This window comes from Oxyura jamaicensis, chromosome 5 (genome assembly GCF_011077185.1).
Source record: "Oxyura jamaicensis isolate SHBP4307 breed ruddy duck chromosome 5, BPBGC_Ojam_1.0, whole genome shotgun sequence".
In the NCBI taxonomy this organism is placed as follows: Eukaryota; Metazoa; Chordata; class Aves; order Anseriformes; family Anatidae; genus Oxyura; species Oxyura jamaicensis.
In genome coordinates, this window is record NC_048897.1 from 48622155 (window position 1) to 48635236 (window position 13082).

The window sequence follows — 13082 nt, forward strand, 5'->3', positions numbered from 1 at the left end:
AGGGCTCCTCCCGGGGTAGGTTGGCCCTGGGTCGGCCTTTTTATCCCTTCGAGACCGCAGAGGCGAAGCTGAAGGAGCGAGGCGGTGGCCGTGCCCCGCATTCCCTCCACCTGACGGCCGGGTGTCAGGCCCTGGATAGCTGTCTTGGCACCCTTCGCCCTTCCCCTTCTGTCGGTGCCTTTAACCCTGCAGGGCCACCACGTCCTCGGCACCTTCCAGGTGCCAATGTACCCCTAAAAGGCGGAGCGGCCACTGACCGACCCGGCCCCGTCGCCCCGCTCCCGTCGGGGGGGGGACCCGCTGCTGCGCGGCCATTTTGTGGAGCTCAGCGGCGGGCCGTCAGGTGTCCCGCAAGGCGGCTTTTCCCCTAGTATTTAGTCAAAAATCGGGTTAATTTTTTATTTCGAGGAATTTAGAGAATCGTCTGCGGCAATATATTTTAATTTGTATGTGAAGGACTAGGTAAAATGCGTCAGTCGAGATGTTTAACTCAGGGAGGAGTCGACGGCCACGTTCGTAATGAAGGCATGGCACACGAGGCACAGTGGCAGGGCGTTTTTAGGAGAGAAGTGTTAGGGAATTCAGAAATGAAGAGCCGTACAATTATGCCAACTCACATCTAATAACTAGCACCGCAGAATTGTCATCAGTCAGAAAAGGGCTCCGGTGGATGTTGTAAGCAGTGAAAACAGCAGCAGTTGTCACCCTGAATGCGGTGTTCGTCTCATTACCGCGTTCCTCAAACGATGTAGCAAAAGACGGGCAGAGGAAGGTGACAGCACGATGACAGCCACAGGCTTTTTACAGACATAAAATTTAGCCCAGAAACGTGAACTCAACTAAATTTCAAGAAGCAAACAATCCGTGACATAAGAGTGTTAAGGGATAGTGAACAACATAGGCGAGATACGCCTCGATCTCAGAAGCCTTGCTGGAATTAAAATGATTTATATAAAGTTAACAAAAAACAGTGGTTTTGCACAGCAATGTGTAGAATTGAGCGTCATAACGGAATTCTAAGGAGTAAGGGTCATATCAATAACAAATACATTACAGCTTATTCTAGGAAGGTAACATTTGTAAAGGATGCCCTCGTGGTTCAATCTGAGCGCAGGGCATTTGGTTTTAAGGAAGGACTTTATCTCTTAGCTTATGGGTATTTTTCACCTTTTAATGAAGAACCAAGTAATGACCGTTGTCAGGTAGGATATGAAACTACAGCTGTAAGCCTGCTGTGAGATACTGCGTTAGTGTTAGGATGGTGATAATGGGCAGATACTCTGGCAGATAATCAGGCAATTTGTTTGTGATTTCTGCAGTCAGTGCAATCTTGTAATGCATGAAACTTTATTGCCACAATTCAATTTCATATAATTACATTTGTTAATGTGGTACAAAAATGCAAGATGTACAGGAACATTTTTCTCCTGGCAGCGTTCTGAACAGCACTGGCAGCATTAGTTGGAGACATCCATTAGAAATGAAGTGTTGCTCTTTGAAACTGTTTAATATGTGTATTAAATATATACACATTTTAATAGCATTAAAATACAGGAAAACGGCAAATGCATTGTTACCAAAGCTATCGATTTAATCACCACATCTGATAAAGATTTGATTGATTAAAAAAAAAAAAAAAAAAACGTGATTTTTGCTGTAGCAGAAGTTGATGGAGCAATTATTCTGCTCTTCAGTACATCTTTCAGACTTAATAATAGCCTCATATGAGAACATCTTAATTTGTCATCCAACATTGGCTAATGGTTTGGTGCAGCTTTTCCCCAGTAGGACCAAGAATCCTTTAGGACAGTCATATCTTGAAAGTTATCAGTTGTCCAAAATCTAGATGTCTTTTGTTTCAGGCTGGTGCTTACTGCTCCTCTTAAAAACTACAGTAATCCTGTAGATTACCAAGGTAGTTGGATCTCTCAGTCCTTTTCTACCAGGAACATGTGTCCTCTGAATTTGTAACACAGGACAGCATTTATCGTTTGTAGTTACCTTACTTCATTTAAACAATGTCCAGAATAGCAAATGTTTTACATAAACATGCTTTCAGAAGCACTATCATTTTCTGCAATTTTACCCTTTAAATAAATTGTACCGTGAAACCAGAGAGGATGGAATAAAAAACCCTCTACCTTTAGTTCTGTTCCTCTCTTTTTCAAAAACATTCAAAGAATAAAATGTATCATAACTATTTTAAAGGAGTAAATGGTATGTTTCATCTTAATAATTAGCAGTTGCATAATCTGCTCTATGGGTGGACCTCGTGTTGTGATTTATATAGCAATGACTGGAACTTCTTAGCTTTTATGTGTTTAAAGTAATGCTTGTGCTTTTTTGTAGGTCTGCATAACTTCTGTGTATGCCCCATTTTCTTGCAGATTTTATAGGAACTGTCAGGGAAACAACTAACAAACGTTAAACTGTTCCTAGAGAAGGAATAAACAAACCATGAACGTCTTCCACATGGTGCTTGCTGTTTGACTCCCAATTTACTTACAATACAGATTTCCTGAAATTCAAATGCTTCTCTAGGATATTTAACTATCAGTGTCTACTTAAATACATTTAGGGTCAGATACACATCAGTCAACAATTTACTGTGATGGTTTTGTTTTGCATGCTGCAAACAAAACAGTTCTTTAATATATAATCCCAACTAATTTTTTTAGGAATTACTAAGGAATTACTTGGGATTCTTTTTTCACATCTTGCAAAAGCAAAAATATTTTGCATTGATGTGTGGTTTGAAGTACTTATGGATTTTTTTTCTTAGTATTTATAGAAAATATTTTGTTTGCTATCAGAAATGTTTCCAGGGACCAGGAACTAGGTAGGGTACCAATCTTGTAAATACACTTGGTAAAACTATTACCTCTTTCTCAGAGTTTTTACCACTGCCTGTTCTAATCCAGTCTCTTGGATTAGGTGTTCTGATCATCACTTAACTATTAGGCAAATTCATTTCTGTCAAACATCCAGCATCTTAAATGCTTTCCCCCTTTCCCTCCCCACATGATTTCACAGTCTCAGTGCTACAGTATGTAGTCTTAATGCCACTTTAGTTAAATTCTGCAGTTGTTTTCTATTCCTCTTTATCCTGGATTAGGATATCATCCTCATCACCCACTGATGGTGGCTTTACTTTTTACACACAACCCAAGGAAGTATTCCCCCCATAGAGAAGCCATTGTGGGACAGTCTCATTTCAAATAACTTGGGTTAATGTGAAGTGTGTCAGAGCTAACTACCTGGGTTCAGTATGTTCTGATGGCGATTACATCCTTTTTGGAAGACTATATGACTACATTAAAAAAAAAAAATCTAACTAAACTTCTGCACATAGCAGCACTATACAAACAGAAGAATAAATTTGTAATAATCCACTTTCCATTGCATGTGAATTGTGACTTTAATCACACTTACACACACATCTTCTGATTTAAATGTTCTTCACAATTACAACAGGAGGAGCGTACAGAATGGATAAGAAGCTTTTCCATTACCATCATTGTGGCCGATAGGCTTAGTAAACCAGCTGGAGTAGAGGCTACACATTTTGTACACAAGCATCTTTGCTTGCATTCTCCACGCCTCGTAAGAACATTAAGCCTCTCAAGGATAGAACTGCTCCAGGAACCTTTACCCAAATTATACACTTCCTTTTTCCTAACCGTGGCTTAGATTTTCAGTAAGCCCATTACCACAGTCAGTGAGAAATTTGGTTCCACTAAAATGGATTAGATAATTAATTCATATGCAGTTAAAACTGTTTTACTCCTTTTATCTTAAAATGCGTGGTATTGCCTTACAATTTTGACTTGTTTATTGTATCAGTAAAGCTTTGGATTGCTTGTTTAAGTCCATGAATTGCATTTTTCTTTTGTAGTTTACATGATGAGTGACAGGCTCTTAAGCAACTTGGATAAACTTCTGCTCGAGTTTGGTAGGTCATTATATCATATATTTTTAAACTGAAAATTACTACTGCTGTGCATAGAGTGATGTTTTCAGCTTTTTACAGTTAAATTCAAACAAGCAAATTTGTAGTATTAAGGTTTGGGTGATTGCCTACGTAATGTTTTGTTCATTATGAGGTTATGAAGCAGGGTGCTATCAATTACTTAATGGCAAACCTGCTTGTCTGAAGGGGTAATCTTAGATATCTCGTTAAAATCTTTGTTTATTGTTGTCTGTGCAGGTAATATTGCACAACGTTTATTTCACAGCTCATTGTAGGTAAATGCGAAAAAGCACGTATTTTTCTTTTCAGTTTTCCAGCTAAAGCAAACTTCGTATGCAAAGGAACATGTTAATCAACAGATAAATTGTAAGTAGTGATAAGTTATCGTTTTAATAATAATTTTATTTTTATCATTGAGTACACTGCTTTGTTTCATTAGTCTGGTACATGTTCTGAGTTGCAGGGGCGGAAGCAAGCTTAATAATGAAAGCTGTCCAGTGTCCTGCTCTCACCCTACCTCATCTTTTGCCATCAATACTTGGTGATTCTCCCTAGCAGACTCTGCTTTTGCTTTCGACTTTTAGCTAACGCTGTTCAGCTGTGTCATGGACAGCCAGTTTCATGCTGCGCCATTTCCTGCTCTTACTCTGTGGCTCCTCACAGTAACTGGCAGTTCTTTGATTCAGCTGTCCTTGCTCAGTACATCTGCCACTTGCTTGCCTTTCTTTCTTCATGGTTTTTGTTCTTCCCAGATTTGGACCTCTGCCTCACTGCTTCTTCTCTTTTTCTGTCTTCCTATAATAACGAAAGTTCTCTCAGTTGTTGTGACCTACTCAAGCCTGGTTCTTCTTTTCTGCAGTCAAACGGCTGGAAATTTTATTTGGGATCCAAAACAGTAATCCCAATGGGAAAGTCTTGCTCCACATGCAATTCTTTTTACCTAGGACTAACAAACAGCATAATATTATGAACTTAGATCTTGACTGATTTTTTTGATCATATTGCTATGTTGCATCACTCAGTTACGGGAATGGCTGTAGAGGAACTATTCTTTAGACCACCTGAGGACATCAGTGCTCATCACTGGTACCCCATAAGTAGAAACTGAAGTTCATACCCTTGGGGAAGAAGAATAAGAGAGCATTCTGGTCTGATTGTTGTTCTGTATTTCTAATAATCTTGATTGATATGTCCAAGCAAGTACTTATACATTTAGAGGTTTATCAATATTAAATTGAAGTATTTTAAACTTTACAACGTCTATAACATTCAATCTGTTACACCTAGAATTCTGTATTAACTCTTTGGTCATGTAATTTAAACTTAGAGCTGTTTCTTGTCTTAAAGTTTATGTAAGCTCACTGTAAATGAGGATGCTTCTAGGGAAAATCCCAAGCCCGTGTAGTAACATACTAGAGCTACTTTGTTCTGTTCAGAAATATCTATATATGGATTAACTCACAAGCAACACATGAACTTAAAAATATTTGGGTTAAATTGTTCAAAAACTTACCCAGAAATAGTTCCATGATTTAAATTAGTCTCTCTGTAAGTATTACTTGGCAGAGGAACAGTTGTGTCACTCAGCCTCTGACTTTTGGTGTAAGATTCACCAGACTTTTTGGCTGGAGTCCCTCTATAACCAGTGGAGAGAAAAAAATCACTTCTAGGGTGTGATTTGTCTCATCCTAAAGTAAGGGTTTAAAGTAGATTAGATAAAGTATACTTAAAAAAAAAAAATCTTTGTCATTCCATAATGAGTGTGGTTGGCGCCACGTGTGTCTAGTTGTGATGTAGATGTCTGTATTGTATGTCTGGGTGGGATGGATCTCATCCATGAGGCGTTTAGGAAAGAAAAGTGAATACAACAGCTCACACTTGTTTCAGAAATGCTTATCTACAGAAAATTCTAAATGAAATATTAAGTGTGTAGCTTTGCTTATATAATAGACTTCTTAAAACATAGTTTTATCTTGGTAAATTTCAAAATGTCATCTGCAGGCTATTTTCAAGTTTCATATGCTTAAACAAATTAAGCATATGTTGCTTGTCCAATAGTTATGCTTCATGCTACGTACAGTCAATTCAAGGAATTAAGATACTAAAATATGTTGGGATTCTTTTCCTCTTCACTGACTGATGTTCCTCTCGGAAGGATATTCTTTACTGGTTTCAACCCAGGTGGCATAGTGAATATTTAGCAAGTACTGCAGAACCAGGCCCAAACTTCAGGATGACCTGAAGCTCTAGAGCAGTAATTCACGTGACTTAAGATACATCTCACATAACTAAGATGACTGTCCTGGTTAAATCAATGAGGAGGGCAGGATGGCTGTGATTGAGGGACTTCTGCTTAGGGACAGTGCCTTTGTCTTACAGCGCATCAGGGCAGCCGTGATGGCAAGGGAGAGTTGGCACAAACAGTTCTGAAACCCTGTAGAAAATAATAAATTAACAGGACAGAGTAAAACGAACCAAGTTGTGCTCATTGCATTGCAATGTGGGCATGCATGATAGATATTGCAGCTTTCACTTGTGAAAAAGAATGCTGGTAATGTTCATCAATTTGTATTCTCTGCTAACTGCCCATTAAGACAGTATTTCTTCTTGTTATGAGTTGTCTGTTGCTAGAAAAGGCAGGAATTAAACAGTCTGCCTTAAGGATCTCCCCAGATATGATAGTTCGTGAAGACTTGTCATTATGATGCATGTTCTCCATTATTTAACCTTTATCTCCTACTCAATGTATTAATTTATCTTGCATTATGAATTTCCAATTTGAGTAAATTCATTTTTTATTAGGATGTATCTGTTCCTGATCTCGGCAGTCACTTGTGTATATGCTTTTAGTACGCTGTTAGTGATGTTTTTATTTTTCCCTTCTTGAAGTCAGCTTTCCCATTCAAAACATTTGTATTTCTGGACTTCTGTAAAAAGAAAACATGTCTAAAAGAGACCTTTATCTCAAGCAACTTTTGTACTCCAGTCAGTCTCCCCAGATGCAAACATTAGCAAAGGCAAAGTGGCTTACACTCCAGTTTTCCTGTATACTACCTCTAGTGTCTGCAGACACATGTACTTCTGTGGCCTCCAGAGAAAACAAGGGTCAGCTTTAACTATTAATAAGAGCGCTTTACTTTCTACCACTATCAATTACTTCAGTCCTATGCAGATGGGGATGAAAAACAGCATCAGTGTTTCCTTCCAAAGCCAATTCTCATAATATTAAATGAAAATTAAGGTACCACACAGCTCAAGCATTTTCATTCACTTTGTTGTTGCTTTGCTTAAGTGCAGCCTGTCCGCTCATCTGCACTATCGAGTCCAAGTATTTTGGAAGAAATTTTGACTCCTCCTGAATGTAGACATTTTATTTCATGATATATTGAAAGAAATACTTAATCATTTTTTTGTTGTTGTTATATTTCAGTGTATTCTGTAAAAATCACAGAAAAAAGGAATGAAATTGCTAGGTTGAAGGAAAATATAAATAACAGCAACGAGGTGATTGCTGATTTACGCAAGCAAAATGAGAATAGTAAGGACAGCTGTAACGCGTAAGTACACTATAAGCTGAACTTTTGGTCATAGGTGGCATTACGAAAGTCACTGAGGAAGTAGTGTAAGAATATGTGTGCTCAGACAGGAGTGATGTAAAAGAAAACTTAAGCATTTTCCAGTTATTTATTAACCTCTAAGTCAGGTACAAGAATTGCAGTATTATCCATGCCCTGAACAAATAAATCATAGAAAAACAAGCTACATTTGCCTGTTTTAGTGCTTTATTAGAATAAAAATGTTCAGAGGTCACAGGTACCATCTTTGCAGCATGCTAACATATTTAGGTAGTAACACTGAACATGATCATTGGAAACATGATTTTTCTAATTCTGTATACATTGGAGTTTTGACAAATGTAGGCATCTGACAATACAGAAAATTTGGCACAGATGATGTAATCCTGTCTTTTCATTGCAGTATTCATCTTTCTAAAGCCTGTCTAGCTCTTGGCAGTTGAAGTGATGGTTTGTTAGCAAATCTTAACCTTTTTGTTTTATTGCAAAACTGTATCTAGGGATAAGTGCTTGAAAACAAATGTCTGTAGCAGATTTGAAAAAATTTGCAGGATATGAATAGAGAATATGTGTGTTTCTAAGAATAAAAAAGAGAAGTGAAGATAGCATCAGCGTCCTTTCTAGGTTTACTTCAAAATAGCTGAAAACAGAAGAAAGAAGGGAATCAATAGTGTCTGAAGTGGGTGTATTTGGGAGCTGTTTGAATTGATTGCCATTCTGTAATGATTCATAGCTTTAACATAAAAAGTTAGGAAAAAATTTGAGCTTGACAAGAAAATCTCAGTGTTCTTTTATACTAAATTCTTGCCCCCAACACAGTGTAGAATTAATACTTTTGTAAATTACTGAAACCATTCACACTACTTTTTACTACTATTTTTATTCTATTTTTTGAAGTTGTAACTGTTATGTGATGCAAATATGGAAACGAAAAATTAAGAGTAGAATTAAGGATCTGACCTGATTTTTAGTGGTTGAATTCAAAGGACTTTGACTGATGTCCTAAAAAAAATAATAAATGGCATTACTGTAAAGAGACTGAAAATGAGAAATGACTCATTCATGGATAGCTTATTCATACAAAGACTATGCTTGCAGAAGGATGATATTTTGTGTCTCATATTATTGAAAATGTTGTGTAATAACGTACTGAAAACTGCAATAAACAAGCCCTGGCTATGAGATCAGACAAATAAAGACCTTATGTGCTAGAATCATCTTAAACTTCTGATATTTATCTAGTTGATACTCCATGTACACCGAACATGATCTAATGTCAATTTTGTAAATTCAGATACTGCTTTCGAGTCACAATCATCCTCACAGTTGATTGATTCAAAGACAAGTATTATGCCAGTAGTGCTCAATAGAGCTCTCAAATAAACTAATTTTTGTCTGGATTACTAAGCATCATAAACATATTGAAGCACGTTCAATGACTTTGAACAAAATACTGGATTCTTACATGCAGCAAGTTTACAGACAATACAATACAGGAGACGTGTATAGGGACACTACTGTGTTTGCTAAAAAGATCCGTATTAGTCTGCTTAACAAAGAGCTGAAGGCACAGGGGAACAAAAGTGAAATACATATTCTTGGAAAAGTGATGACTTCTGAAAAAAATATTTAGTTGATTGAATGATTCAGACTTGAAATATTGATCCCAAACAAGAACATGTGGTGAAATATATTGATGGGACTTTTTCCAATTTTATTGTTTATTTTCTGGTGTTTTAATTTGGGTTCAAGGATGGTGAGATTTCATGGAAATAAGGGCAGATAAATTCAGAATGTTGTTAATTTAGAAAAGAAACCTGTCTTGTCCCACTTGGTAAACCACAGGAAATTTTTAGTGCTTTCAGTTTAGTGTGAATAAAGATCTTTTTATACCCTAGCCAATGAAAGGAGAAACAAATAAATGTGATAGCTACCAAGACCCTCCGTGAAACAGTGATGCATTTCACAAACTAATAGATCAGCTACTTGGATCCCTTATGCTCTGTTCTGTTGCAAAACTGCGTTTTCATACTCTGTGGGTTTTGTTTATCTGCAGAATAGGTGTGAATAGAAAATGTAACATGGCATGGTTTGCACTTTGATTAACAAAAGCTCCATGACTTTTTCATTGCTCACTTTTTTCCTCCAAAGAAAGGTACAGAGTTTTCTGGAAGACGAAAAGCGTGTGTGTAACAGTGCACTTCTATGTATGTACTGTTGGTTTCTACATTTTAAAGTCTGACCTCTTTAACGTGTAGCTTTTTTTCCAAATTTGTGGTAGGTGTGGTGAAGTAGCATTTTGTAATTACTTTTTAATCACCAATGGTGTCAAACAATTTGTGCCAAATAATGCTAACTTCCCTGGATGGATGCTGCACTTTCTCATTCAGCTTTTTTTGTTGACAAATTTAAATGCTGTTACAAAAGTTGATTATATATTGTGTTTTTTCAGCACCTGAAGTATATTATCTTTTGTTCAGGGTTATTGGACTCCAGCAAATTAATTGTAGGGTCTTTGTTCTTTTTTATTTCCTTGCTGGAAATTGCACTACATTAGCTGTTACTGCAGCCTCTGTTTTATTCCAGCTTTGGAGTGCTTGTGCAAATGCACAGTTCTACTTTGTATGATTGCATGCTACAAACTCTCTGCTTTTGAACCACAGGGTATACTCACATCTCCAAATGCTGTTTACTTGCCCTACTTGTGAATATAAGGTGTAAACAGTACCATATATCCTCAGTTGCTCTCAGCTTCCAGTAGAGAATTGCTTGCTTTGTTCAGTGTGACCTTGTTCTGTATTGCCATTTCTCTTCTCCTCATCATCAATTTCCATCCCTTTAAATGTAACTTTATTTTTGACCTGTATCTTTCCTGTTCCAGATTTATTTGGTTGCCAGATAGCTGTGCTTCAGGTGCTTATAGTTTTTTTTTTCTTCTCTCTTCAATCTTTAACAGGATCTATGTAAGTCTTCCTGAAGTTGTGTTTATATGCACCTCTCCTAGGACAGATAGTTCCACCCAAATTTCATTGTTGGTGTTTGTGTTGCCCTAGAGTAGCTTGTGTTCTAGACAAATGCTGAATTTATAGATCATTACAAGCCCTGACCAGGCAGAGAGGGTGTGCTGCTTTTTTCTGTAGAAGGTTCACTTGGAGGGAACATGCACTTCTCTTTCATTCTAAATGGGATCTCTGTACCAGTCTAACCCAGCCTGTTCAGATGATTCAACCATCATCTGAATCTCTGCTCCCAACATCTCAGAAGTTGGCTGTTTGCAACCTGTCTCTACAGAGATTATTCTCTCTGAATATGAATAATGTTAGTAGCAAATGCATCTAATTAGCTCTCTAGGCTTAAGTTTAATTTTTCTGTTCTTTCCCTCAGCTCACAACACTTAGGTGTCTCTTCAGTCCTAATAAGAGGTTACTCCTAAGTTTATTTCTCACCATCTGTAATTGAGCCAACACCAGGACATTTTGTTGTTACAACTCTTTGTGAAAACGTGTTTTCTGATAGCTGGTATCTCAGCTGGGAAGGTAGGAGACATCCCGACTCTATGGTTCATGCTCCGTATTTATCTTTTTTTTCAGGCAGGATGTTTTACTTTTAAAGACCCACTATATGCCTCTCCTAAAGATCACATCTTAATTTTGTTTGAATCAGAGATTATCTGCCTATTTCCTGGAGTTCCCACATTCAGGGAAGAGGCATCTTTAATACCTGGATATTGAGAAAGTACTGTTGGCATAGCTTCAGGAGTCTTAAGTCCATCATGACCTGAAGTCCTTTCCTTCCTGAAGTTGCTGTGATTTCAGTCTAATCTACAGCATCCTGCTGTGGGAACATCACTTTGGCGAGCTGCATCATAGCTCTTAAATTATATGAGGCGCCTGAAATTATAAACAACCAACCAAACCAACCAAACCAAAACCCACACAAAATGGATTCATTGTGTTGCAAGGCTGTAGGAGAACCACATGAGAGGAGGCAAAGCGGACCTATCAGTTTGCTCTGTAGGAATCTGTGACTCCAGACTTCCAGGTCAGTGCTTGCGGTTTCTGGGTTACCATACTGAAAGACATCATCTCTTTCTGGCTGTTTCCCAAGCAGGACTTGCTTAGCAAGTGGAAGAAGTTCTGAGTTGGTGGCTGCTGCTTGCATTTAGGTATGAGATAGGTGCTGGTGATAGTGGTGAGAACAAAGGAGCGTGCATTTCCAAGAACATACACATTTAAAGGATTTACTGGTTGTACTGTTCTGAGTACCTAAAATTTGTATTTTGATGTCTAAATGCTTAGCACCAGGGTCCTAAAAGCTTGTGAAGCTCTCTCTATTCCTTAAAGAGTGCTTTATAATGATTAGTAATCCTATATGTATTCTTGAATTTGCAACTTTAAAATCTTGAGAAAATAAACACGTGCATGCAAAAACCTTCTGCACTAAAACCATTTATGTTTGACTTTCAAAACATTAATTGTTCTAGTTAGCTAGCCAAAATAACTTGTTGATGTTTTCATTTTTATATGCCTTTTTATTAGGAGAGACCTTTTATATACTTATTTGTACTTTCTCCACAGCTGGAAGCCCACCTATGCAATTCTTAGCAAGCACGAAGAATATCTGAAAAATGAACTCGAAGTTTTGCAAGAAGCTACAGAAAATGAGAGGTAGCTATGATCATCTGAAATGAGGTTTTTAGCAGTAGTGCCCATTAACCTCTCTAAACTGATCAGCAAAGATAAAGTTTTGGTAAATTTTTCAGTGTAATAAAAAAAAAAAAGTTTTATATTAGTATGAGTTCACCTGCTACTGTGTAGTTACTAGTGAAGGAGGATAAAATATGTTTTTTTCCAAATTCAATTGCTTCCTAACTGCCTATTATAATTTTTCATAACACCGTTTATTTCAAGAAAAGCCTGTGAAATAAAGGCAATTAATATTTCAGCTTTGGCAGAAATATGAAATTATCTGACCACATTTGCAGGAATATGTTTTATTTAAAGACGCTTTTAACCATTATTGTGACATGTCTTCACATAGTGTATTTCAGATATTCAGGTTTGGGAAGAGGTTTTGGAAATAGTGAGGTTCTGTTTTTTTCAGAAGCATCATGTAAATGACCCTAAGCCTTTACTTTCATACATGCACTAAATAAGATAACAGATGCATTCAGATAATTTTGAGTCTTTGTTATTTGTGAATATGAATTGAATATGATTATTAGAATATACAAATAAAAGTTTCATATACTTCTATATATTATTCAAAATAACTACAAAGCATACAAATTGAATGAATAATGATGAAAAATGAGGTAGGTGCCTAAGGAAAGCCTACTCTATAACCAACTTAAGACCAGTTGTGGGTAAGGTTCTTGTGAGTATTAATTACATGTTCAATTTTGTATAGTAAGTGGGATTTCATTTAAGTTTCATCTTCACTAATTAATTTCTACATTTTAAAGAAATGGCTTGTTATGGGATGTAGCTGCCTACGTTGAACAGGATAAAGAACAGTCCCTGAAAATCTTCACTGAA

General features: G+C 37.1%; 1 protein-coding gene across 1 annotated transcript in view; it reads left to right on the plus strand.

Moving 5' to 3' along the window:
* Nucleotides 1-1791: 1791 nt before the first annotated feature.
* Nucleotides 1792-13082, plus strand: part of C5H14orf39 (chromosome 5 C14orf39 homolog) — a 29374-nt gene continuing 18083 nt past the window's right edge. Inside the window, exons 1-5 of the mRNA XM_035326708.1 lie at nucleotides 1792-1915; nucleotides 3896-3952; nucleotides 4280-4336; nucleotides 7401-7527; nucleotides 12123-12212. Coding sequence (XP_035182599.1) covers nucleotides 3901-3952; nucleotides 4280-4336; nucleotides 7401-7527; nucleotides 12123-12212 — 326 coding nt within the window. The 5' untranslated portion in view covers nucleotides 1792-1915; nucleotides 3896-3900. The remainder of the gene's footprint in view (nucleotides 1916-3895; nucleotides 3953-4279; nucleotides 4337-7400; nucleotides 7528-12122; nucleotides 12213-13082) is intronic.